This window comes from Ornithorhynchus anatinus, chromosome X1, assembly GCF_004115215.2.
Source record: "Ornithorhynchus anatinus isolate Pmale09 chromosome X1, mOrnAna1.pri.v4, whole genome shotgun sequence".
In the NCBI taxonomy this organism is placed as follows: Eukaryota; Metazoa; Chordata; class Mammalia; order Monotremata; family Ornithorhynchidae; genus Ornithorhynchus; species Ornithorhynchus anatinus.
In genome coordinates this window covers 63,970,915-63,997,972 of record NC_041749.1, presented here as the reverse complement: position 1 = coordinate 63,997,972, position 27,058 = coordinate 63,970,915, and the positions used below count along the sequence as shown (strand labels likewise).

Genomic DNA, 27,058 nt, shown 5'->3' with positions numbered 1-27,058 from the left:
TGGTCCATCTATGTGCACTCTTAACCTTAATTAGAATGAACTCAGGCCACAAGGATCAAAGCTGAGCTCAGTACAATACAACCTCTACAAGATGTAGGAAAGAATGCCTGAAAGCATGGTACAGAAACAGCTGCACAACAGCAAGCTAAAGTGGAGTGACCATAAACATTGATAAATGATTTAAAGAGACAGTGAAGAAAAAAACAATGTGGCATAGGAGTAGGCAGTTGGGAAACAACTACAAAGGAGAGCTGGTCCTGGCAAATGGCAATTGGAAATCAGCCAGCTATGTTGGAGCAGAGGTTTGGAAAGACTGGAACACCAAGACGGAGAAATGAAAATGGCACCAAGCACTGTGACAAAGTCAATAGTTCAGCAAGGGCCAATCTTCACACGTACATGATGTGGATGAGATTGTCAGTCATGTATTGGTCTCTTCAGCCACACTGAATCTTATCATTAGTAGCATAATCTTTGAACCCAAAAGAAGCTCTCTCTCTATATAGATCCAGCATTTATTCATGGAGCCAGACTTCCCTAGTGCTCAAACTACTCCTAACCATGTATTTGGTAACAATGAAACCTGCATTAATTCAAGCGTGTTATTCAGTAAGTCATTGAAGCAGTAACTTCATCAGATAAGAAACCACATTTTATTGACTTGCTCTCTAATGTTCTGAAAGAGTTAATGAAGTTTCCTGAAGTGATTAACTTGGGAGTAGTTTGGGTATTGGCACAATCTGGCTCAGTAAATAGTTTTGTCCTTATAACAACAGTTAAAACATAATTTGTATTGTCTCTTTCAAAGCATCACTGGGGACTCCAACAAATTGATAAAACAACCTTTCTCATGTACATAGTATGATTATCTCTTTACTAGGAGTATAAGTGCTTATATTTGCATTTATTTATGCACCTTCCTTAACTGTGTGCTCTTCTTTCCTGTAGCATCTCCTTACCTGCCCCCCCCCAACCCCCACTTCTATTGTTAGCTACTTTAGGTCAGAGCACAGTTTAATCTATATTAAGTAAAGTGTCTTGTATCCAGAGGGTGTTCACAAATTATCATCGAAAGCATTTATCATGCACCCAACTGTAGGCAATAATAAGCAAAAACTGCTAAAGAACACAACCCCCTCTTCAAGGAGTGGACAATATAAGTTATACAATGCCAAAGTCAACAGGAAGATTAAAGATATAAATGAATGAGCAAATACACAAATCAAACAAAAGCAGATTAGGGCATTCATTAGGTGGTGATTAGACAAAGCAAATATAGGATTTTAGAGGCTATTTGAGTGCTGTAAGGGTGAGAATTTAGTGAGCTGTGGGTAAATGGGAGTATTCAGATGCAAGATATGGCTTGGGAAAAGTGTTTTATCCCACATGTGAAAATAAACAGGTGATGTTTTAAGACAACATAGTTTCAAAGCAACACAGCTCTGACAAACAAGACTATGCAATTAAACCTAGAGATAAAGCACATGCTATAGAGTCCATTATTTTATAATCCTCTTCCTCTGTTACTATTCATTACTATTTCATCTTTCTTGGATTTTCAGTACTTATCCAGTCTCATGGTAGTTTCTGAAGATTTTACTTAAATACCATTATCATTATGATTCTTAGGAAAAATGTTTCTAATATCCCCTGGTCATTTTAAGCTATACTATGCTCCATATTTGAATGAACAAAATTATAGTGATGTGGGCTTAGATCAGATACCTGCCCCTCTTGGAACTGAAATCTAGTTTTTAAAAGTACCTACCTGTCCGTAGGAAGATAAAAACCACCCAGTTGTCAAATTGATAATGGGAAAATACAATGATTAGTTTTTGCAATACGATTCTAAGGTGCTGCAGTTTTCAACTAAAAAGATAAGCCATTATTCAGTGGCATGAAAAGAATCGCTTAATATAATAAGAAGAAAATATATTTCCTAAAGAATGGTTTAATCTGCCAACTGCCTAAATATTTAGAATAAAATTTTCAAATTAAGTTACTACAGCTTGGAGAAACCAATCAATGCAGATTCTTTTGCTTCAGTGTTTGCTCTCTTTTATCTATTACTGAACCCATGATTATATCTATCAAGATCTGTGGTCTATGCATGCACAAAACAATATAAATTTATAGGAAGCTTAATGACCTTGTGTTTGTAACACTTAGCTCTCAACCAACCAACCATTTTATAATCTCTCAGGAGAACAGCAGTAAAAATTAATTCCTCAAAAGATTAAAGGAGATAATAAATATGTAGCAATGCATCATTTCTCAGTTATAAATCTGTAAAAGTCTGAACAAAAACTTCTAAGCAAAGTTCTTTGGCATTCTTGGATGTAATTATGCCAAACAAAGATGCCTACAATGAAAATAGAATTTTGGAAAACTTCTAGTAGGTGTTAGAAGGTTGATTATTGCTTAAAACCAACAGATCACAAAAGACTCAAAGAAATTTGTGACCTTACTAGCTTTTTGCCTTAGCATGAATGGCATTCACGGTTCTGAGATGATAACTACAGCAAATAGGAATATGACAATTCACTAGAATATGTTGTTTCTGCAGGTTAGGGAAAAAGTTGCCCTTTTAGGATATCATTTAATTCTATAAACATCGAATTTGAATAGTAAATATTTTAAAGAAATAAAACTACAATATCTGTCCTTATAATGCATACTAGAATAGAAATTGCAACTTGATCATTCTTCCTCAAATTTATTTTCTTTGTTTTCATTAATTTTTTTAAAATCCACTTTCCAACAATATGGGCAATTTTAGCTTTCTTGAGAGGTTTTAACTTACTGCTTCATGACCACTGCTGAAGCAAGATACAAATCCTGCAGTAAGAATCAGTCCCAGAGAGGCAAAAGCCTGTGGGTTGGAGTGCAGTGAAACTCAGACAAGGTTCAAGATGGCAAATTCCTTAGGTACAGAAATATTTCAGGACAGTAACTTTGTGTCCTCTCTAATTCAATGAAATGAAACAGTCCTTCCAAGACAATCTCAGATTTTTCTCAAGTTATACTATATTTCCCAGGCTTCTGGCTCAGAGATGAAAACCCTGTGTTAGCAGATGATGTCTAAGTTTTTTTGTGGGTTTTTTTTGACTACCTGAGAGATAATTTTATGTGAAACTGCTCTGAGTGATTAGTTAAAAAAAAAGTGCTTTGGAAATCCAAAGTATTATTCTCAGTGGTTTTTCCTGGGAAAAAAGGACTCCCATTTAAACAAAGCCACTGGCAGAACTTCTAGGGGTGGATCTTCCAGATAGAGATAACAACAAAATACAATATACTGAAAGAATGATCAAATGTTCTAAAAGTCAAAAAACCCCACCTACAAATTCCATAGTATGGTGACAAGGGGAGGAGGATGGATAGTTTTTGCATCTATTTAATGAATGAATAATAATAATGGTATTTGTTAAGTGCTTACTATGTGCCAGACACTGTACTAAGTGCTCACTCAGAAGTCCTTCACTTACCACCACCAACCGCTCTCCAAAATGTTGCCTCCAGCTTCTTGCTCTCCTCATCCTTTTTTTCCCAAATCTCTTTCTTTCCTTTGGTTTTTAATAATAATAATAATAATGATGATGATGATAGTATTTGTTAAGGACTTACTATGTGCCAGGCACTGTACTAAGCACTGGGGTGGATGCAAGCAAATTGAGTTGGACACAGTCCCTGTCCCATGTGGGCTGACAGTCTCAATCTGCATTTTACAGATGGGGTAACTGAGGCCCAGAGAAGTGAAGTGACTTGCTTAAGGTCACACACTAGACAAGTGGCAGAGCTGGGATTAGAACCCATGATCTTCTGACTCCCAGGCCTGTGCTTTTATTGACTACACTCATGCCACTCTTTATTTCTTGTTCCTGTGGTCCTGCATCTTCCTCCTTTTTGCTCTCTGGTCTTCTCCTTAGTTTTCTTTGTTAATTCTTGTGGATTTTTTCCCCTTCCCTTTTATTGGCTCTCTTTTTCCTCCCTTTTGTATTGATCACCTCTTATCTGTTTACCCCTCACCCATCTCCTCAGTCTTTATCACTTTCTTTTTCATCCTCTTTTTCAAAGAGGTCACTCTTTGCTCTTTATGTGAATGGACAGCAGGCATCATCCTGGGCCTCCCAAATTCCTGGAGTGCTCAATCAATCAATGATATTTAGTTAGCATTTATTGTATAACAGAAAAAAGGAGCAGGTTCAGTAGAAAGAAAGAACTTGAGGGCCTGACCTTTCCTCCCTCTCTAACCCCCTAAAGCACTATCACCCTAACCAGGCCAACTGTCTCATACACACTGTTACGACCCAGTCTTTTCCTGCCTCTCAAACTTTCCCTTCCCATATATTCAGTGTGACATGGTGATATGGTGTGTTTTTTTTTAAAGGGAAGAGGCATCACTCTATTCAGCTGGCATGAGTATCCCACTTTATCATGTTCCCCCTGAGTAATTATAACTTCATGGGGATCATTGGCATGTGCCCATCCTGACCCTGCAGGATCAAGGATGATTCAGGTGCCTCAAAGAGGCTATGGTTTGGGCCTTCCAACTCATAGAACAGTTTACTGCATTCCGGACCAGTGATTCTCAAACTTTTCCTTTCACAACCTTCTCAGGGTTTCCCATGACCTCCTTCACCTGCCATCATGCCTCCCCCCTCCCCCAATTAGACTTTCTTCCACTTGCCATCATAGCATATTTTAAAGGCTGGGAACAAGGAAGTTGAATACAAAAGCCTAGAAAGAGGAGGTGGGGGAGGAGGAAGAAGAGGAGGAGGAGAATGGCTCACCCCATTCCTGTAACCCACAACTCACCACAGCCACTACTTGAACAGCTGTTGAGTCTTAGGAACTCCAATCTCCCTGACAACTCCCTGGGGTCCTAACCCCACTTTGAGAAACACTGCCCTAAATTATCTTGGATTGCTTTCAGAAAACTCTTTTGTGTCACTGGGCCAATATATCCAAACAAATCTTTACAAAAAAGGCTCAGAGAGTCTGAAAGCATATTTTTATAATATATTTACTAGCTTAATTTATTTTTTCCTTTGCTTTTGTGGGAAACATTTTCCTGCAGCCCAGAAACCCAAGATTTCTCTATTAGATATTGCCCTCCTCTTTGGCGGCAAACAGATTTCTTCCTCCTGAGTTTTTAATGGAGCTTGAAATGAACCCATTACTTTTTTTGATTGGTTCCAGAATCATCAAGAGTCTCTTGTCAGCACAACTTAAAGTCTGTTAGTTAACTGACCCTAGCAAAGTGCTAAATTCCATGGCCTGATTTTTAGCAGAAGCAAAAATAGGTAGGGTACAAAAACATCCAATAATTTCTTGTATTAGGAATATCCTTCATTTCTGCCATCACCACCTTGCATTAATATAGCCATCCTTTCCGTTACATGGGAAAGTAACTAAATGCAGTCTTTATGTCTATAAATGATAGAGGGTAATGTATAGTCTGTGATCTTCTGCTTTGTGACATTTCTCTTTCTAGTGCTATTGATATTATTTATTTATATTAATGTTTGTCTCCCCTTCTAGACTGTAAACTCACTGTGGCAAGGAACAGGCCTACCAATTCTATTGTACTGTACACTCCCAAAAGTTTAATACAGTGCACTGCTCACAATAAGTACTCACTAAATAACACTGATTGATTGATATTTCTTTGCAAGACACTTGGTCTCAAACAGTGAGGGCCAACACTTTGAAGCAGGTATTACTCTCCTCCGATCATTGAGAATAGTTTTGAATATTCAGTAGACAATTTTTAAAAGCCTGTTTTAAAGGATAGATGAAAATGAACTCAAAACAAGCAACAGCTGTTTGGCAGTTGTTTAATGATTATTACAAAAAAAGATCTTTGAATCTCTGTTGGGCTCGAGCCTGTGACATGAAACAGATTTTAGAGCATGCTCAGTGCAGAGTAAAGGACTGAGAAAGGTGGAGGAAGTCAATATCACCTACAATAGAAGAATTGTTACTGGAGTGGAATGATCTCCAGTTGTAGAAAAATTATAAGAAGCAAGAAAGACAGGATGACTGCAGAATGGCAGAAAGAAAGGCAGTTATCAGGCTAAGCCTGTAAGTTGCTATAGTTAAAGTAACTTTATTTTCTAAATCTCTGCAACTGCAATATACCAAATGGTATTGAAGGCAGAAAATGAAATTATACATTGCCTGTAAATTCTTAGAGGATCTTGAAATGTATGTTTTGCATAAGCATATGGAGAGATATTTCTGTTGGTCTGAGAACCAGTGGGCATTCATCTCTCTGGCTTTTGGTAGCCATTTTATCCTTATAAGGAGCACAAAGCAGCCAAAATATAGCCTCCTACCCTGCATGCATGCCTTCCACAAAGGCCACCTCAGCCAATTCTTCAGGTCTCGAAGTTCACTGACCCTGATTTAAGTTCATTCTCCCCTACCTTTAGGGTTAACTTTTTGGGTTAGCTAGGAAGCAGTGAGAAGACAATTACAACAGATCTGCTTGTTGCTGTTTGCCTACAGTGCCTAGCATTCTGGCTGGACATTTTCAAATAATTATGGTATTTCTTAAATGCTTTGCATGTGCCAACCACCATTCTAAGCACTGGGGTTGATACAATATAAACATACCAGACTCCTGTCCCACATGAGGGCAGGAGGCCGGGGTGGCTCACAGTCTAAGTAGGAAGAAGAGGTATCGAATCCCCATTGTACAGATGAGGTAACTGAGGCCCAGGGAAGTTAGGTGATGTGCCTAAGGTCACACAGCAGGAACGTGGCAGAATGGAGATTAGAACCCAGGTCCTCTGACTCCAGGCCCATGTTCAAATCAAAGCTTTAACCTCTTCCAAGCTTTGCAAATAAAACCCCCTATATTTAGTGAGGAGCTATTGCACAAATTACCCTAATACACCTAGTTCTACTTTGTATTTCCTTGGTCTTGTGCATTCAGAATCATATTTTCAAATGAAGGTGCATGGAGGGCCTCTGCCAAAGGAGTGCTGCAAATGAAGTGCTGCCAAGGTCAGTGTGTTAAAGGTCAATGATCAGTTCTGTGAGGGGCACTCATATTTTTCCAAGACCATCAGAAAGAAGAAAATTCCATTTTTGACATGTAGAGGACAAAGCTAACCTCTGACACCAATCTAACATTTTCAGGGATCATTCTGTGCAGATATGATGGCCACTAATGGAACACATGGATACCAATGGTCCTTTACCGACCTGGAACTAACAGCCGTCCATTACATCTGTTACACAACATAATGTAATGTCAAACGGAGCCTTTTATGGAAGTCTGCAGAACCTGGAACCTGTCGCTGGGGGGTCAGGGGGAGGGTGACCCCTGAATGCCTGCTTTTGCTCCACAGACAGTGTGTTCCCTTCCCAGTTTCCTGCAAAAGAGGTGGCACATCTGACCCACAGATCTCGGCAGAGAGGAGCCAAAGAGAATGGAGGCTGCCCATTTAAAATGAAAATATCATCATATAAAGATGTCTAGTAAGGTATTTGAAGTAGCAGTGTGGCCTAGTGGATAAAGCATGGGCCTGGGAGCCAGAGGGCCTGGGCTCCAATTCTGGCTCTGCCACTTGCCTGCTATGTGACTACAGGCAAGTCACTTCACTACCCTATACCTCAGTTTCCTCAGTTGCAAAATGGGAATTCAATACCTGTTCTCCCTCCTATTTAGACTGTGAGCTCCATGTGGAACAGGGACTGTATTTGTCCTGATTAACCTGTATCCATGCCAGCACTTAGAATAGGGCTTGACACACAGTAAGCACTTAACAAATCCCACCTCACCAACCAACAATAATAAAAAAAATGGTTAGCTGAAAACTAGGCTGTCCTGTATACAACTGGATGAATGGCCACCCTATGACCAGACAAAGGAAGTGGTTGGTATCCGTGTTTCTCTAGACCTGCTCAAAACCTATCCAGGGAACTCTCTTTGATAAATGTCATTCAAGCTTTTCCAGCTACCCTAGCGCTGTTCTCTTACTCTAATGCTGCCTGCTTTTAAAATCATTTCTTGCCCCCACCGCCACCAATAAGGTGTTCTCTGCTGCTTGCCTCAGTAATTTCCATATTGTAATTCCTTAGGACATTCGAGCACAAAGGACACATTGGTCCACTTTTATGAATTAAAAATTCCAGTTTACATTGAGATTCAATGCTGTAGCTTGAACTATTCAATTCTAGGTAATCTTTGGCTTTCACTAGCACTCCAGGGTAGCAGCTTTCAATCAGGCTGACTTCCAGCCAATCAGGAGCCACACCCAGGATATAGTCTTACTCTTATGGGGTGATGGTGGGGAGTGAGAAAGAAGTAGAAGAAATAGCTGTATGTTTGGGACCTCATCAGATGGAGTCCAGTTCATCCAAATAAACTATGACAAACCCTATTACTACAAAGCACCCATTTGTTCAATCACTCAATTGATGGTATTGATTGAGTGTTTACCACGTGCAGAGCACTATACTAAGTGCTTGGGAGAATAGAATACAAGAGACTTGGTAGACATGTTCCCTACCCACAACGAGTTTACAAAGGCTGAAAATGAGACTTCAGATATTTGTGCCTATAACAAATGTTTCCATTCTGAAGTTATTTTTTTCCATGAGATGGGTGTTTCTCCCTGTGTAATCGCAGTACCATAGAAACTAATGGAATCAAACCCTCATTTTAGTGCCCATGCTATTTTCTTCTTTAATACATTTAGTTATGGTATCTTAAAATATTGCTTTTTGATTGTCGGAACATCAAATTAATGTTAATATTGGATCCCAAACATGGGTTTTTATCCATATGAATGCATTAGGACTGCTCAATAAATTTCAAAAACAAATACCAAAGGGAGGGGATAGGAGAGCAAACACTGAGGTTAGGAAAAAAGAACACAAAACATTTCAAATACAATTCTTAAAAAGTTGCACTAACCTATTAATCACTGACACCAATACAGCATTTTTAAGGATCTTTTCCCCTTCCTTCCTTATCTATCTCATGGGTGAGCTTATTAACTCACAGATCAATAAAGAACATTCTAAAAGAAACTGAAAATCTGAACCACTGTCTCCAAATGAATATTTATACTGTACAGTTGCAGGCCATCAATGTTGCTCTTTGACAACTGGGATCAGAAACATCACTGCTATGACCATTATTAAGTGTGAGTGAAATGGGTGAACATATGAAGACTGGCACACAGTTTTGTGGGCCAGGAGATATTTAAACATATTTTCAAGGCCTCTGAACAGCGTAAACTGGATATATAATAGGGATGTAAAAAAAAAAACAAGTGAAAATCAATTAAGGACTGGCATTTTCTATCCTCTGACTGTGCAGTGACATGTCCTATACCAGAGACAGGGCTTGGCTTAGGCCACTGAATCTCCCATTTGAATCTCTTCAAATAGAAGAACACTGGGAAGGCTGTTCCACCCGTGTGCTTGACATTCGGGTGGCTAAATCCTGATATATAATCTCCAGATAAAGGAACCACCCACAATTTTTTAGTCTGCTGTGCAAGTTTAGTTTTTTCCTCTCTTCTATCCTTCTGAACCTTCACCTCTTAAAGTCTAATAGGTTTTGTGAGCTGCTTTCACTGTTACAGTCAGTTCAACACTAAATCATGTTTGCTCCAATGCACTACATTCTTGGGCATCCCCCCAACCACAGGAGATATGGATAAACCCATCTCTGAGCAGCTAGGAATCTATATACTTGGACTTGTTTAATGCAGCTCATTTCCACTTTGAAGGTGTTTAAGAACAATATAGATAATTTAAATTGAAAGTTAATCTAAAAATCGTGGTTTTGTCAATACTTCCAACCTTTTCCAACAAAGCTTCAACAGTAGTACTCTTCTAAAAGAGCAAAATGAACTTCATCCCTTGCCATTACCTCATTTGAACAAAGCAGGTAGAGTAGAAGCACAGGCACTGGTTTATCTAAAAACTGGATAATCAGTCCATGAATAACCAAGAGTTAACTGGACATGACAAGGCTCATGAGGATGAAGAATAGGCAGAGACAAAACAGATGAGGCTAGCTCCCCCAAATATGAGATAATTTCATGACAAAGGAATAAAGACACTTTTAAATATTAGATTTAGAATTACAAGGCACCCTATCCTCAGAGTTATCCCACCATTAAAGATGCTTCAGGATTTCCCACTCTGATCTGCCTCTAAGGCTCTTTTTCAGACCCAACCATCCACACTGTAAAAAAGTCTTTTATTAGGTTTGGAACATGATACATCATCTAGAATTTCTCAATAACGATTTAAAAATAGGCAGTTCGTTATTCCCTTTGCATTCCTCTCACAGATCAAATCTTCATTCTCCTACTCAATTTTTCTTTAACAAAACATTAGCTGATGATGAATAAAACACAAGTCATCCACCCTGATTCTATTGAGCAATTCCTTCAGATTGTTTTGATTTTTTTATGCTATCTGAACAACCCTGGAAATTTTTTTTTAATGACTATCTGCCACCTATCCAACAAAAGGCATGATGATAGAATTAAGCCCCGACTTAATTTAAACAGTACAACAATGAAAATAATGTGTAGGGGAACATTTGATTTTAGTTATTCCCTTTTTCTTCCCCCAGGGGAAGCTGAAATTATCTATATGCATTTAACCATACGATCTAATTAAATATTTCTTAGAGCCAGCCAAATTTTAATTTTCAAGTACACAGCCATCTCTGAACTGGATAAAAAGGAAAGAACTCTCACCCTAATTAGTGTAAACCTTGGCCATCTGACAAAAATGTTTTTGAGCAGGCCATCTCATCCTGCTTTGTGGATCACACTTCCCAAAGGGAGTAATGTGATACTGGTGAGCATCATGAACGATTATGCTTTGAATATTGCTGAAGCTGTCGGCTCCAGGCCCTCTACTTACTTCTTGCCATTCCTCTGCTTTCCAAGTGTACATGGAACATTCCGTTGCCAGGCAGACTTGTTCAGACACGGGTCGGGTGGATAAGTTGCACTCAGTCTCTCTAGCTGCTCTGTGGGCTCCAATCTGACAGTACACACTTCTCTGCTGAATTCCTCTGCCGCAGGACACCGAACACTGAGGAAAGACAACGAGTAAGTGGTAGTTTTTGTTGTTGTGCTTCCCTTTTCTAGTGAAACACCTTCCATAGTATTGTGACATTTCTAATTATCCTTAAAAGTGTCTAAGTCAATCCTTTGTGTCTGAAAATGAATGCTCAGTAGGTAGATCCATAGGGAATACTGGAAATCACTCTTGCTTTTTGAGATCAAAATGGATTTTTCTGCAAGAAATTTGAACAAATGAGATACAGGAAGAAAATGATACTCATAGCTTCTTCTGTTAAAACATGCAAAATTGCTGTCATTTTCAATGAAAAACACTAAATTTATTGGTGTATCTGGAACACTGGAGACTTAGAGATAATATACAACTAGAGTTTCTCAGTATATTGCTGCATATTTTTTAGCTGTGCAGGCAGAATTATTTCCCTTGCTTGCATATTATAACTGATTACATGAAACAAATTTTAGTCTACTTTGATGTATCAATAAGTGCATATTTAAAATGGGAGATGCATATATTATATATATACAATTATGAAGCCATTCTCTACACTTAGTGTTTTCAGCACTTTAAAATACTGTAAGTCAGATGAAAACATTTTATGGACCAAATCTGTACAATATATGCAATTCATATTTCTCCAAATTAATTCTTAAAGTATTTTTTGTTGTTAGATTAAATTACCTTGCTTTATCAGTGGAACAATTATTTTTACCCTAATTATTGTTTAGAGTTAGACAATATGTAACAGAGAGTAATGACTGAAATGAGCATGCTATTATACTTACCCATTAAAAATATTACCGAGCCTCAGTGATATAAGGATTGCTGATAGGTCCACTTCTGGAAAAGCATGCTTAATTTAAATATAGTCAAGCCAAATCCATAAATGTAAATCATTTTAAGTACTGGATTTATGCTGTTTACAATGAGAATGAAATACTCTAGGAATTAACTTTTTAGGACTATTTATCTAGAAAAGCAGCACTGTGAACAACTGATGATAATTTATCACAAACCACCAGAAAGCATATAAAGCTAAAGTAAGGTCTCCATTAGAGACATTTATGCTTTCCATAGCAATTCAAATGATTCAAATGTTTTCCAAGAGAAGTAGCACTTTTTATTACCATACATTCTTCTATTCAGTGTTTGAAAATTCCATATAATAGCTGGCTGAATAATGTATTCTCGATAACCAAGAAATTTGCTTTTTGTTGTTCCATGCAAGACAATTTGACTCTTTAAAATTAATAATATACAAAGAATAACACTTTATAATCTTTTTAGGGATAAAGTCTAAACTATTGGTGATAGTTCATGGATAACTGCTTTTTAAAGGCAATGGAAGTTCCATGTCTAATTCTCCTTGCTATATAAGTGTGGGGAAAGGATACATATCATTTTCTACTGAAATGACAGACATCCCACTTAATGTGGGCAACAAAAATTGAAAGAAAACCTTAAACTAATGTTCTATTCGAACATTGTAACATATATGATATCCATGCCCAAGAATAGATTTCATGTAAAAATGCAAATTAATGGAAAGGGTACATATTTCTTTTAACTCACTTTTTTTTTAGTGAAAATATACAACTTAAAAGCTAGGTCTGTCCAATAAATTTAAAAATATGTCAATATCTGATTTTTCATTAGCTAATCAACAAAAAAGCATGAACAGCTTTGAAGGCAGAAATGGCAAATAAGTATTTTGAATGTTTACTCAACCAAAAGTATTTTTGAGTGCCTACTGTATCCATAGCATTGCACTCAGCTTTTCATAACATTCAAACTAATACTATCTAGTTTCACCTTCGGATGATACTGTTACCCTATTCATAGCAATTGTTCTAAATAATGGTAGAAAGATCAAAGCATCAGTGCCAGCAATTTAAGAAAGTACATTTCAGTTTAGCATTTGGAGAGCTATTAATGTGCTCCTTTTTTGAAAATACATCATTTTATCATATGGAAGTAATTTAACAAGAAGAAGAAGAAGGATGAAATAAAAGATATAATTTAGATGGTAAATGTTTTGCTGGTTTACAATGTTAGTAGCATGTAAACCATTAGAATGAAACACTGTCAAAGCTCTACATGATTAAAAATATCAAGCAAGGTCCTTCTGCTTCTGCTTCTCTGCGTCCATCAGGTTTTTAAATCAAAATGAGATGTTTTAAACTAGAGGATCAAATGCCTAACTTTTCATATCTTTTTGACTAGGGAAAAAGTTATCTACAAACCCAATCAAGAGAGGTTTTCAACAGATTATTCAAAAACCTAAAAATAAACATAAATAAATGCATAATCCTGATGTGTTAGAGCCATTATTTCAGTAAGACAGACTTATTTGTTCTCATTTATTCTTCATTCAATAGTATTTATTGAGCGCTTACTATGTGCAGAGCACTGTACATAGTACTGTACTGCTTGGAATGAACAAGTCGGCAACAGATAGAGACAGTCCCTGCCGTTTGATGGGCTTACAGTCTAATCGGGGGAGACAGACAGACAAAAACAATGGCAATAAATAGAGTCAAGGGGAAGAACATCTCGTAAAAACAAAGGCAACTAAATAGAATCAAGGCGATGTACATTTCATTAACAAAATAAATAGGGTAATGGAAATATATACAGTTGAGCAGACGAGTACAGTGCTGAGGGGATGGGAAGGGAGAGGGGGAGGAGCAGAGGGAAATGGGGGGAAAAGAGGGTTAAACTGCGGAGAGGTGAAGGGGGAGGCGGTAGAGGGAGTAGAGGGAGAAGGGGAGCTCAGTCTGGGAAGCCTCTTGGAGGAGGTGAGTTTTAAGTAGGGTTTTGAAGAGGCGAAGAGAATTAGTTTGGTGGAGGTGAGGAGGGAGGGCATTCTAGGACCGTGGGAGGCCGTGGCCCAGGGGTCGATGGTGGGGTAGGCGAGACCGAGGGATGGTGAGGAGGTGGGCGGCAAAGGAGCGGAGCGTGCGGGGTGGGCAGTAAAAAGAGAGAAGGGAGGAGAGGTAGGAAGGGGCAAGGTGATGGAGAGCCTTGAAGCCTAGAGTGAGGAGTTTTTGTTTGGAGCAGAGGTTGATAGGCAACCACTGGAGGTGTTTAAGAAGGGGAGTGACATGCCCAGATGGTTTCTGCAGGAAGATGAGCCGGGCAGCGGAGTGAAGAATAGACTGGAGCGGGGAGAGAGAGGAGGAAGGGAGATCAGAGAGAAGGCTGACACAGTAGTCTAGCCGGGATATAACGAGAGCCTGTAGCAGTAAGGTAGCTGTTTGGGTGGAGAGGAAAGGGCGGATCTTGGCAATATTGTAAAGGTGAAACCGGCAGGTCTTGGTAACGGATAGGATGTGTGGGGTGAACAAGAGAGACGAGTCAAAGATAATAATAATAATAATAATGTTGGTATTTGTTAAGCGCTTACTATGTGCTGAACACTGTTCTAAGCGCTGGGGTAGACACAGGGGAATCAGGTTGTCCCACGTGGGGCTCACAGTCTTAATCCCCATTTTACAGATGAGGTAACTGAGGCACCGAGAAGTTAAGTGACTTGCCCAAAGTCACACAGCTGACAAGTGGTAGAGCCGGGGTTCGAACCCATGACCTCTGACTCCAAAGCCCGTGTTCTTTCCAGTGAGCCACGCGATGACACCAAGATTGCGGGCCTGAGAGACGGGAAGGATGGTCATGCCATCCACGGTGATAGGGAAGTCTGGGAGAGGACCGGGCTTGGGAGGGAAGATGAGGAGCTCAGTCTTGCTCATGTTGATATGTAACTGTCATCATTTTTTAATGTTACATATGATACTAGCATGGGAAATGCTAGATGCTTCATGAGAGATATTTTAAATGTGAGGCTAATGATAAGTAGGTAATCGCGGCTCCCCCTCTCAGAATGGCACCTGGAGAGTTTCCAGTACTCTACCAGTCTCGACTATGGGAGGGAGAATCAAGCAAAGGCATACCCATTCCATTCCTAGCTTGGCCAGTGGCTAGGGAGTGAAATGCAATCTGCTACAAGTCAAAACTTGCCTGTGCTGGGTAGCAGTGGCATTGGAGAGAGTCAAGGGTGGAGACAAGTTCACGGCGCACAAAGAGGCAATGGTGAACCACTTCTATATTTTTACCAAGAAAACTATATGGATACACTACCAGAATGACTGCAGATGAAGGTGTGGCGTTCTGGGAGAGATGGAGACCCATAGAGTCATTATGGGTCGAGCATAAAACTCGACAGCATAAAACAAGACAATCTCAGCTTACTGTGTTTCCAACAGGAAATTCTTATTGATGTAACTAAGTAGTCGATACTTATTTCAGGTACATCAGGAGGAGAATAGGATTTTTATTTCTCAAGGCCATGTCCACTTATTTATATGTAAACACATCCTATAAGTGTTCACAAAACCATAAAGGAAAGTGTTTTCACTGAAATTGGAATGCTGGTGTCATTTTGAAAAAACAACAGGCATGGGAAACACTGCTAATAAATACACCAGCTAATATATGGGCCTCTATAGAATTATACAGACCAAAGCCTCCACTAGACATATATAAGGATATTGTCCCTACGTAGAATCATAATTCGATTCTTAGCTTTTAAATATTGGGTTAATTTGATTCAAATAGAATCTATTTCCCCACAAAACCAAAAATATCAGTTTCTGACTAGAGAACATTGGTGTTTCCAGTCCAAATGGCACAGAAATGAAAAGGAGCTCACACATGATCTAAATATCATATTCTCTATCATTGACAAAACGGATACTGGTACCAAAACTTCAGGTGGATTACACACTAAAGGTGAATTACAGACAGCTTTGCAAGGCCCACAGATACCTATGAAATGCACTAGTTGCAGAGAACCAACAGAAACTGAAATCTGAACTAATGTACCCCACTCTCTCCCTCTCATTTCACACATTCATTGAACCTAAAACAGTGAATATGATTAAATTGCATTTTATGCTAATTCTGCAGAGTACTCATTCTCTAATTAGCAAATATTTTTCTAATCCAGACCAATGTTCTTTGTGATTTCTTTTCACATCTACAAGTCCTCCATTTCATATTAATCTCAGAAGACATAGCAAATCATTAAGCGGACTGGAGAAGCAGGCTAGAGTAGTGGCGTAGTGCATTGAGAATGGGCCTGGGAGTCAGAAAGTTATGGGTTCTAATCCTGACTCGGCTACTTGTCTGCTGTGTGACCTTGGGCAAGTAACTTCGCTTCCCTGTGCTTCATCTGTAAAATGGGGATTAAGACTGTGAGCCCCATGGGGGACAGGGACCGTGTCCAACCCTATTTGCTTATATCTATCCTAGCGCTTAGTACAGTGCTTGGCACCTAGAAAGGGCTTAACAAATAGCGTAATGATGATGATAAGTTTGTGTTCAGTTTCCCTTATGTCATTTGGCTAAAGAGCTCTCAAAGTGTAACAAGTCGATTCAGTATTTTATATGGACTAAATATGCACAACACTGATAGTCATTTCTCTATATCAAGGGTGCACTTTAATTCAAAAAAATCAAATTCCCAACCCATTCCAACTCTTAAGGGAGCATTATGGCTGGGGTGGAGTGGGGAGTGAACCTTGGAGAAAATCTGTGTTCTGTTTTTAGTTGGGCTGATTTCTACAAAAGCTCATTTCTTTATCAAACATCGTTGGGTTCAAAATTGAAGCAAATTATACAGTCTTATCTGGACACATGCATAGGGTAAGGATTTTTAAGGTATTACTCTATAATCCCCCAAATCATTTTAAAAAACCAGGATGAAGTCCCCAAATACTTTGTTTTTAAAACTTAAGCTTTTGCTTAATACATTTAAGCATTTTTACAAATCCATCTTAATTATTTCAGGATTTAGCAAATTTGTATAAGAATTGTTAATATCCCCACTCCTGACCAAAAAAACATTTTAAAATATCTCAAAGGTTTGGCCATTTCTAAATGTATTATGAATATATATATATATATATGTAACATAACATACCTATATTATTTTTTTCCTCTGTGAGATTTTCCTTCTACCTATTCTGTAAAAGAATCTGGAGTTTTTTGGTCACCTCTTGCTTATTTCTTATGTGAATGTCCTCATCTTCTTGGCCTCATCTCATAAACAAGATTTGGATATTGAAAAGTTTTAGATTCTCTTTGGAATCCAGTACTCTAAATTAATCAAGCTGCAATATGTAACATTGCCATGTATACAAAAAGGTAACCACAATGTTGAGCTTTTGGAGGCTTTTGCAAAGAAAAGAGTAGGTTTTCTGAAGAAAAAGTTGACAAGTGTATGTTGTATGTGAATCATAAAAAAATTAAAATTTGATATTTAAATCCAGTTTGGACAATTAAAAAAGAAAACATTATGATAATTATTGTTTAAAAACAATAACCCTCAAAATCTTTACCATACTTCCTTATGAAATCTTTCCTTGAAATGATATTCCATGAAATCTAATCTCCTGTGGGCTACTGAAATAGCTTCTCTAGAAATTCTGAAACTCAAGTTCCATATGACATTTTGACACTAAAGTATACAAGTTTTCTTGCTACTTTAATTTTCTAATACAGAAATATATTTTATCTATAAGCTCCTAACAATATGTATTGACAAATGCAACAAGAAAACAGAGAAACAACAGAACTGGTATTTTCAAATGATCTGAACTGTTTATGTGAACTGTTATTTTTACCTTTTTACCATATCGCTGTGTTAAATTTGAAGCATATGTAATGTTTCTATTTAGAGCCAAATCATCATACCAATATTCTTAGGGAATGTGTCTACCACCTCTGTTGAACTGTACTCTCCCAAACATTTACTACAGTGTTCTGCACACAGTAAGCACTCAATAAATACTACTGATTTACTAATCCAGTCACTACAGAATCATAGTGCCATAAATAATAGTATTTTTATAATGTGCTCTGCTTCTCCAAACAGCAAAAACTGAATGCTTTCACATAACACACTGTCTTGCAAGTCTTATCTTATATTTTTAACAATAAAATCTGTGTGATTTAAAGCAGGCCACAGACCAAAATGAAATGGAATTGATGACTTTCATGAAGAAACAATAATTTCAACTACTTTGGAGATCTCTTCTGCCTAGCAATTCTAAGAATTCTATTTTTGTCATTGTCCAGTTGAATAGACAATTTTTAAAATGAACTACATTTAAATGTTCATGCTTTACTACTCAGAGATGGATGCAAATACAGTAGTATAAGAAACAGAAAGAAAAGTAACAAAGCATGAGACTTTTCAAGGAAATAAACACCTTAGTTGTAACCTTAACTATTCATTCATTCATTCAATAGTATTTATTGAGCGCTTACTATGTGCAGAGCACTGTACTAAGCGCTTGGAATGAACAAGTCGGCAACAGATAGAGACAGTCCCTGCCGTTTGACGGGCTTACAGTCTAATCGGGGGAGACGGACAGACAAGAACAATGGCAATAAATAGAGTCAAGGGGAAGAACATCTCGTAAAAACGATGGCAATTAAATAGAATCAAGGCAATGTACAATTCATTAACAAAATAAATAGGGTAATGGAAATATATACAGTTGAGCAGATGAGTACAGTGCTGAGGGGATGGGAAGGGAGAGGGGGAGGAGCAGAGGGAAAGGGGGAAAAGAGGGTTTAGCTGTGGAGAGGTGAAGGGGGGGTGGTAGAGGGAGTAGAGGGAGAAGAGGAGCTCAGTCTGGGAAGGCCTCTTGGAGGAGATGAGTTTTAAGTAGGGTTTTGAAGAGGGGAAGAGAATCAGTTTGGCGGAGGTGAGGAGGGAGGGTGTTCCAGGCCCGCGGGAGGATGTGGCCCAGGGGTCGACGGTGGGATAGGCGAGACCGAGGGATGGTGAGGAGGTGGGCGGCAGAGGAGCGGAGCGTGCGGGGTGGGCAGTAGAAAGAGAGAAGGGAGGAGAGGTAGGAAGGGGCAAGGTGATGGAGAGCCTTGAAGCCTAGAGTGAGGAGTTTTTGTTTGGAGCGGAGGTTGATAGGCAACCACTGGAGTTGTTTAAGAAGGGGAGTGACATGCCCAGATCGTTTCTGCAGGAAGATGAGCCGGGCAGCGGAGTGAAGAATAGACTGGAGCGGGGCGAGAGAGGAGGAAGGGAGGTCAGAGAGAAGGCTGACACAGTAGTCTAGCCGGGATATAACAAGAGCCTGTAGCAGTAAGGTAGCCGTTTGGGTGGAGAGGAAAGGGTGGATCTTGGCGATATTGTAAAGGTGAAACCGGCAGGTCTTGGTAACGGATAGGATGTGTGGGGTGAACGAGAGAGACGAGTCAAGGATGACACCGAGATTGCGGGCCCGAGAGATGGGAAGGATGGTCGTGCCATCCACGGTGATAGAGAAGTCTAGGAGAGGACCAGGTTTGGGAGGGAAGATGAGGAGCTCAGTCTTGCTCACGTTGAGTTTTAGGTGGCGGGCCGACATCCAGGTGGAGACGTCCCGGAGGCAGGAGGAGATACGAGCCTGAAGGGAGGGAGAGAGGACAGGGGCGGAGATGTAGATCTGCGTGTTATCTGCATAGAGATGGTAGTCAAAGCCGTGAGAGCGAATGAGTTCACCAAGGGAGTGAGTGTAAATGGAGAACAGAAGAGGGCCAAGAACTGACGCTTGAGGAACTCCAACAGTTAAAGGATGGGAGGGGGAGGAGGCTCCAGCGAAGGAGACGAGAATGACCGGCCAGAGAGGTAAGAGGAGAACCAGGAGAGGACGGAGTCCATGAAGCCAAGGTGAGATAAGGTATGGAGGAAGAGGGGATGGTCGACAGTGTCAAAGGCAGCAGAGAGGTCAAGGAGGATCAGAATGGAGTAGGAGCCATTGGATTTGGCAAGAAGGAGGTCATGGGTTACCTTAGAGTGAGCACTCTGGCTCCCATATTGATCATATGGCCAAAAGTTTGAAATTCCAAATCTAAAGAAATGCATCAGCACATCAGAAAAAAATTAATAAAGGATAGCTAGTATGAAATCTAGCTTTGGAATTCAAACACTCCAGGAACCAGCCTGAGAATTGTAGCTGGTGATGAATACTCATTCATTAATTGCTCCATAAAAGAAAGAATTGATTGTTCACTAGATAAAACCCAAAAAGGATTCAAGGAATTCTGCAAGGAAAAAACACAAATCCATAATCGTATTTCCAATGAAGTATGGGTGAGCTACCTGTGGTCACAGCTAACAGCCATTTGATGTAAATGGGGGAAAAAAGGATGGCTAGAGTTCATTTCTCTTTGAGATTTTCAAATTGGGAATCCAGATTATTTTTACACTACTATGTCTAACTCCTAGAGAACATACTTTGCACTTAATTTAATGGCACAGGAGGCCTTAAAGCATCTTTGTTGGAGGTAATTGCTTTTATAAGCTATTTTTTTTTCAGTAAAATTCCCCAAGTCACCTATTGATTTTTCTTTAGGAAAAAGGAATGGAAAAAAGCACTTTTTCAAATGTATAGTGAACACTACTCCACCCCTACCCCCACAAATGTATGTGTGTGTGCATGTGTAAAAGTAGTGTAAACCCTACTTAAAACTCACCTCCTCCAAGAGGCCTTCCCAGACTGAGCTCCTCTTCTCCCTCTACTCCCTCTACCACCCCCCCTTCACCTCTCCTCAGCTTAACCCTCTTTTCCCCCCATTTCCCTCTGCTCTTCCCCCTCTCCCTTCCCATCCCCTCAGCACTGTACTCGTCTGCTCAACTGTATATATTTTCATTACCCTATTTATTTTGTTAATGAAATGTACATTGCCTTGATTCTATTTAGTTGCCATTGTTTTTACGAGATGTTCTTCCCCTTGACTCTATTTATTGCCATTGTTCTTGTCTGTCCGTCTCCCCCGATTAGACTGTAAGCCAGTCAAACGGCAGGGACTGTCTCTATTTGTTGCCGACTTGCTCATTCCAAGCGCTTAGTACAGTGCTCTGCACATAGTAAGCGCTCAATAAATACTATTGAATATTGAATGAATGAATACTTTGGTATAAGCAATTTGCCTAAAAAGGACTAAGCAGTTGGTAGAGGAGAAATAGTGTTAGCTCACCTGACCCCAGTCTCCAGTTTTCCATTTGGGGCATCTTCCTCCTCTGCACTTTCTTTGCACATTGGGCTTAGCAAGATGTTTACAGTAATCACTTTCTAAATGGCTTCCATCTTTTGCCATGCAGTAAACATTTCGTTGTTTATGTCCCCGACCACAAGAGACAGAACACTGTAATATAAAGCAATGGCAATATTTTTTAAATCACATGGAGTTTTAAAAAAACCCGTTGAGAAGTAAAGATGATGTCCATCTAAAAGTCACAATTGTCCCATTTGTCAGTAATCATTACGGATGTTATTATTATTATTGTATTTGTTAAGTGTTTACTTGTGACAAACACTGTTCTAAACACTGGGCTAGATACAAGTTAATTGCATACGCATTCTTCGTCATCTCACATCTAACAATGAATACTGAATACACACACACACACACACACACACACAAATACACATAATCAAAAATCTATGACCCACAAATCAGTTGAAAAATACTGATCATCTTGACTTTTCTAGGTTAAGCATAAAAATGGAATGTGTTGGTCTGATACAGAGGTATAAATCAAGCCTGTCCAATCTGGAGATGAGTATGAATCAATAATGAAAATTTCCTTTACACAAGTCTAACTACCTATCATGACATTTTTCAGATGAAAGCTTCCACATTCAAGAGATTCTTGTAGTTGATATTATATGCAGTAGTAAATAAAAATGTTTCCCATTTCTTAATTAGGTTTTTTAAAGAATTTGCATTCATCAGACAAAGGATAAGCATCTCTCTGTATTTTGACATTCACATAAAAGAAAACAAGGAGGCAGAATATTAAGAATTAAAGGGCAAGTCAGCAGGTAGGTAAGTGCCAAACTTTGTAGTGAAGCAACTAATTTCAACCTTTCTATGCAAGTTCACTGAACTGCTTTAAATGTGACCATGTCTGACATCCAGACCCTGAGCGACTTTACTTTGATTTCAGATTAGGCTACTCTGAAAGATTTAGAAATCAAAAGGCCGCTGAAATCACGACAAGAATTTCATATGACAGCTTCTTGTAGAACAAGCTTCTTACAGAGATTAACATTCTAAGGTACTTTCATTTCCATTTCTCTTTTGCTGATTTATATTTTCAATGCAAACACTTGTTTCTCAACATGTAATTATATCTCTTCCTTTTTAGAGTGAAATGAATAAAAGAAGAGAACATGAAAATGCTGCCTGATCAATTTCCAGATTCTGCATTCCCTTGAGTTTTCTCCAGGAATTCCTATTCTTTTGTTAAACTAAAGTTTAAAAATACTCCCATTTTACTTGTTGATAAATAACCTGTGAAGCATTAATTGAAACATTATACCAAAGACACTGAAAGTTAGGTGGCAGATGAAAATAATAAGTTGTTTTATGAGATATTTCTCAATTGCAGCAGTTTAAAAATCTAAATCTCAATTAATATGAATTTTTACCTTTTATTTTCTCAGATCAAGTCATCGTTCTCTTCTTGGTTGCCTCTTTTGACTTGTTGTTATAAACTTGGGTCATTTTAAATCTCAAAGCATTTTACAATACCAGTACTGCAGTCTTTTCCCACAGTCAACACTAATGTCTAATGCCACACACAGGCTTAGCAACCTACCAGTTTTAACTCCCCAAATTCCTGGAGTTAAAACTTCTCTAATTTACTGAGATAAAATTCAACAAAATACTTATTTTTTAAAGGATATTTTCTCTAACCGGACCTAACTCTTTAAAACATGGCCATCAAATCCACTGACTGCTAAGATTAAGACTAGGAAAAGGTTAGGGAGGTGGACCTGGAATTTAGAAAAAGTAATGTAGACATTTTAGCTGAGAAGCTGCCAACACTAGCTGCTTGATATCCTTTTGTGATGAGGTCAATATCCACTAAACTAGCTAAAAGTGGAAAGAAACTGCTTAGCCCAACATCATATTCATGGATGATTAAATTATTGAAGTTGAAATAATTCATTCACAAAATCTTCTTCACCTAGAATAAATTGGACTAGGGACAAAAAGAATGTCTATCCATCTATAAGATCTTCATTTCCACCTCCTTTAAGCAGATCTCTCAATTTAAAGAGCCAGCCACAGAGAATACCATCCATAATAATAGTATTGATGGCAATAGAAATGGTATGTACTCAAGCCAAATTAAAGGAACAAAAACCTAAACCTGGTAATAAAAAAAACCCTCTAAAATTTAGTTAAAATATATCTAAGTCCATTTCTAAGTGCATGTGTCTCATTATTCATTATTTTGCCAGAATATAATTTGACTTGAGAAAGAAAAGGTATACTTAAGCATAAGCAAGACCTGTTGCTCTTATATTTAGTGGACTAATTTTTGTTCAGTAAGAATTCTTAGTATACGGGACCTGACAAAAAAACACCACTGCACTCTCACTTTTTAAAGTATAGATGAAGACAGCTGTTTGTAGATATTTGGTGACCTAATTTGTTTTAATGAGATTCATTGTACATTTTTAGAAAATACCACCAAAATGAAAAATAAAATCAAAAATAAGGAAGAATTTGGAGAAATTCTACCAAGTCATTTCCAATACTTTCATAATTATGGGATTTGTTGTTTTTTATACTTACAGAGTCAAATTGACTCAACCAATTTAGCCTGTTACTTAGATTGTTATATATTAGAAAAACAAATGGTTGGATTGCTATATTTTTCTTCTAATCCTGCAACTAATAGCTTCATAGTTTGCCAATATAATTCTAAATATTTTTCAAATCTATAAATAACACTATCATCTTAAAATCATCACTTTTTTCTTTGTCAGTCACAATTCCCAAATGATGCAACCCCTGCCTAAAATCACTTAAAAGAAGTAAAGGTCATCAGCAAAAATGTCTATCTTTTGTACTTATGTTTATTTGAAGTGGTTCAAAGGAGAGGGTGGAATTTAGAATCTCCCAGACCCTGTACTAACACTTCATGCTAACTAACTAGGCTTCAAGTGTCAGAAATGCTTGCTTTCAAAAACAGCTAAAAGCCAGTGGGATTCAAGACTAGATTTGGGACCAGTTTGGGTATGAATCAACTCCAAATCTTCCATTTTTGTGAATGGAAATTCGTGAGGTAGGTTACTTTCAAGGATTAGGGCTTCAAGAGAAGGATCTATTGTACTTTTGGTCCCCACAAGCTCCTTCACTGATACTTTTCAGTATACTATGTTTCACCTTAGGGCAGGACACAATCATGAGGCATGGGTCATGAGATGAGAAAGCTGACCCAATAACATCCTTCATGGACATGAAAGATGGAGGTTCCTGCCCAGCTGATATCCTTCAATGAGAAGAACAAAAAGCTTAATTTGCATCAGGAAGAGGAGAAATTAGCTATAGGAGAACTTCAAGGCTACAAAGGTTATCAATCACTAAAGCAGGTTACACTTATGTTAAAAATATGGCATTTAGCCATCTCTCTCATATAGTTCAGAAGCAGTCCTATCCTGAGGAAAACTAGTGGGCTAGATGACTAAATTATGAAAACAAATAATTCAATTTTAAAAATAAATGTTAATTTTAATTACATAAGGCAAAGCCTTTATGAGTCCCATCATAAAACTAACCCAGCATTCATGACCTTCATCTAATAAGTATACTAGCAAAAGAGATTATGATTTGAACAAATGATCCATTAGGGCTGTTAACATTTATGATAACTTCTGAAGCAAGTATCATTGGTTATACAGGTGGTCCTCAATTTAGGATGTTTTGAGACATGATGAATGGAATTTACAACATTTAGAATCTCACACCCTGATTCAGTTTTACAACTTTAGTCTCATTTATAGCATTAGATCCAGAGGTGCCTGCATGGGAGTAAAAAGGAACTCATGGGAGTTGCAGAGAATTTGTTAAGATCTTACTAGGTGCCAACAATGTACTAAGTGCTGGGGCAGATAGAAGGTAATCACTTCAAAATACAGTCCAAGAAATTGGGAAACCATTTTTAAAAGTCACCATGGCAGGAGGGAAAGGGTCAAGAAGTTTAAAGACAAGCAGGGGAGGTGGAGAGAGAAAGTCCAGGGAAAGAGGGAGTGATTACCTGATAGAATCACCAGGGAGGATCAACACATCCACTTTACATTAGAAGAAGCAAAAGTCAATAAATCAATGGTATTTGATTCGGAGTGCTTAATGTGTGCAAAGAACTGTACTAAGTGCTTGGGAAAGTGCACTTCAACTGAGTTGGGAGGGGCAATCCCTGCCCACAAATAGCTTACAGTCTATAGGGGAGACAGACATTAAAATCAATTATGCATAGAGAAAATAGTAGAGTATAAGGATATTTACATGAGTGCTGTGGGGCTTGGGGGAATATCAAAGTGCTTAAGGGGTACACAGCCAAGTGCATAGTTGGCACAGAGGGGAGGGTGGGTAGGGGAAATAAAGGGCTTAGTCTGGGAAGGCCTCTTGGAGGAGGAGGTTTTGAAGGGGGTTTGGGGTGGGGGAGGGGAAAAGAGTGGTGGACTGAGAGGGAGTTCCAGCACTGAGGGAGGACTTGGGCAGGGAAATGGCAGCGGAACAGATGAGCTTTAGGTATAGGGAACAGGTTGGTGTTAAAGGAGCAGAGCACACAGATTGGGTTATTTCTCTGTCTCAATATAAATACATGAATGCAGCTATATTACTCATCTATAATCCACTGAACACACAAGTCTAGGTAGTTCAGGACCCAATACCCAATTTATAATATTGTTCTTATTCATTCATTCATTCATTCATTCATTCATATTTATTGAGCACTTACTGTGTGCAGAACACTGTACTAAGCTCTTGGAAAGTACAATTCAGCAACGAATAGAGACAATCCCTGCCCACAACGGGCTCACAGTCTAGAAGGGGGAAGACAGAAATCAAAACAAGTAAACAGGCATCAGTAGCATCATTATAAATAAATAGAATTATAGATCTATACACATCATTAATGAGAAAATTGGTTCAAATTTATAATGTTTCAACTAAAGACACAGGAACCAACTGTGGAACCGATTTTGGCCTATGAATCCTATTCCTACACTTTGGCAAACTGGCTCCAGGATTACCAGATCAGCTTTAACAGTGGCACAGGGAATGTGTGTGTGCTCCTCTTCACTCTATTCTTATTGCACTTTAGGACTTCCAACCTTTTTCAGACTAATTTCTTAATATGAAATATTCCATGTTTTATGGAATATGTTTTATACAGCACCAAAGTTCTTGAGGGAAAAGGGCAAAAAAGGGCAAAAAAAAATCTCTAACAAATGGAGAAATAATTTGAGTAGAGGATGCTCCCTAGAAATGAAGCAGGGCAAAGTTTCTTAGGGCAGCATGTTAATTCCTGCTTCAGTGTGCTAATTATTGCTCTGGGAATGAGGACACTGATGCCAAAATGTCTGGCCTACCCCCAGGAAGTAGTCTACAATTGAGAAAAAGTGACTCAAGTGAAAAGTAACGTCATCACTAAACTTGAGCAAAATTATCACTAATCTAAAAGAAAAGAAGTAAAACAATTTAAACAGGAAATTTGATATATGTTATGTAAACACACCCACAAATATAGAGTCAGCTTTCCCAGCATTTTGGGATTAAGATTTTGAATGAACATGCGTGAAGGAAATTCACAATAATCAGGTGCCACATGGGGCTCTCTCATTCATTCATTTATTCATTCATTCATTCATTCATTCATTCATTCATCCATCCATCCATCCATCCATCCATCCATCCATCCATCCATCCATTCATTCATTCAATCTTATTTATTGAGTGCTTACAGTGTGCAAAGCACTGTACTAAGTACTTGGGAGAGTACAATATAACATCAGACACATTCTCTGGCCACAACAAACATATTCTGCGGGGGGGGACGACAGACATTAATACACTTAAATAAATAGATAAATGAATTACAGATATTCATAGTGAATCATAT

At 38.5% G+C, this 27,058-nt stretch overlaps 1 protein-coding gene, 1 long non-coding RNA gene and 1 other non-coding gene across 8 annotated transcripts in view; 2 read left to right on the top strand and 1 right to left on the bottom strand.

Moving 5' to 3' along the window:
- Positions 1–27,058, bottom strand: part of ADAMTS9 (ADAM metallopeptidase with thrombospondin type 1 motif 9) — a 187,142-nt gene that overhangs the window by 26,490 nt on the left and 133,594 nt on the right. For 5 of the 6 annotated variants that reach the window (XM_029052175.1, XM_029052177.1, XM_029052176.1 and 2 more), the window contains 2 exons: positions 21,112–21,279; positions 10,906–11,079 (listed from right to left, as the gene is read on the bottom strand). In XM_029052175.1, coding sequence (XP_028908008.1) covers positions 10,906–11,079; positions 21,112–21,279 — 342 coding nt within the window. The remainder of the gene's footprint in view (positions 1–10,905; positions 11,080–21,111; positions 21,280–27,058) is intronic. The other variant, XM_029052178.1, reaches the window with a different exon arrangement.
- On the top strand, positions 11,023–23,990 carry LOC114806630. Its single transcript, XR_003754690.1, has 4 exons — positions 11,023–11,096; positions 21,844–21,963; positions 22,085–22,195; positions 22,286–23,990. It is a non-coding gene; the product is annotated as an uncharacterized LOC114806630 (long non-coding RNA).
- LOC114807155 lies at positions 14,937–15,074 on the top strand. The gene has a single exon (XR_003755208.1). It is a non-coding gene; the product is annotated as a small nucleolar RNA SNORA7 (small nucleolar RNA).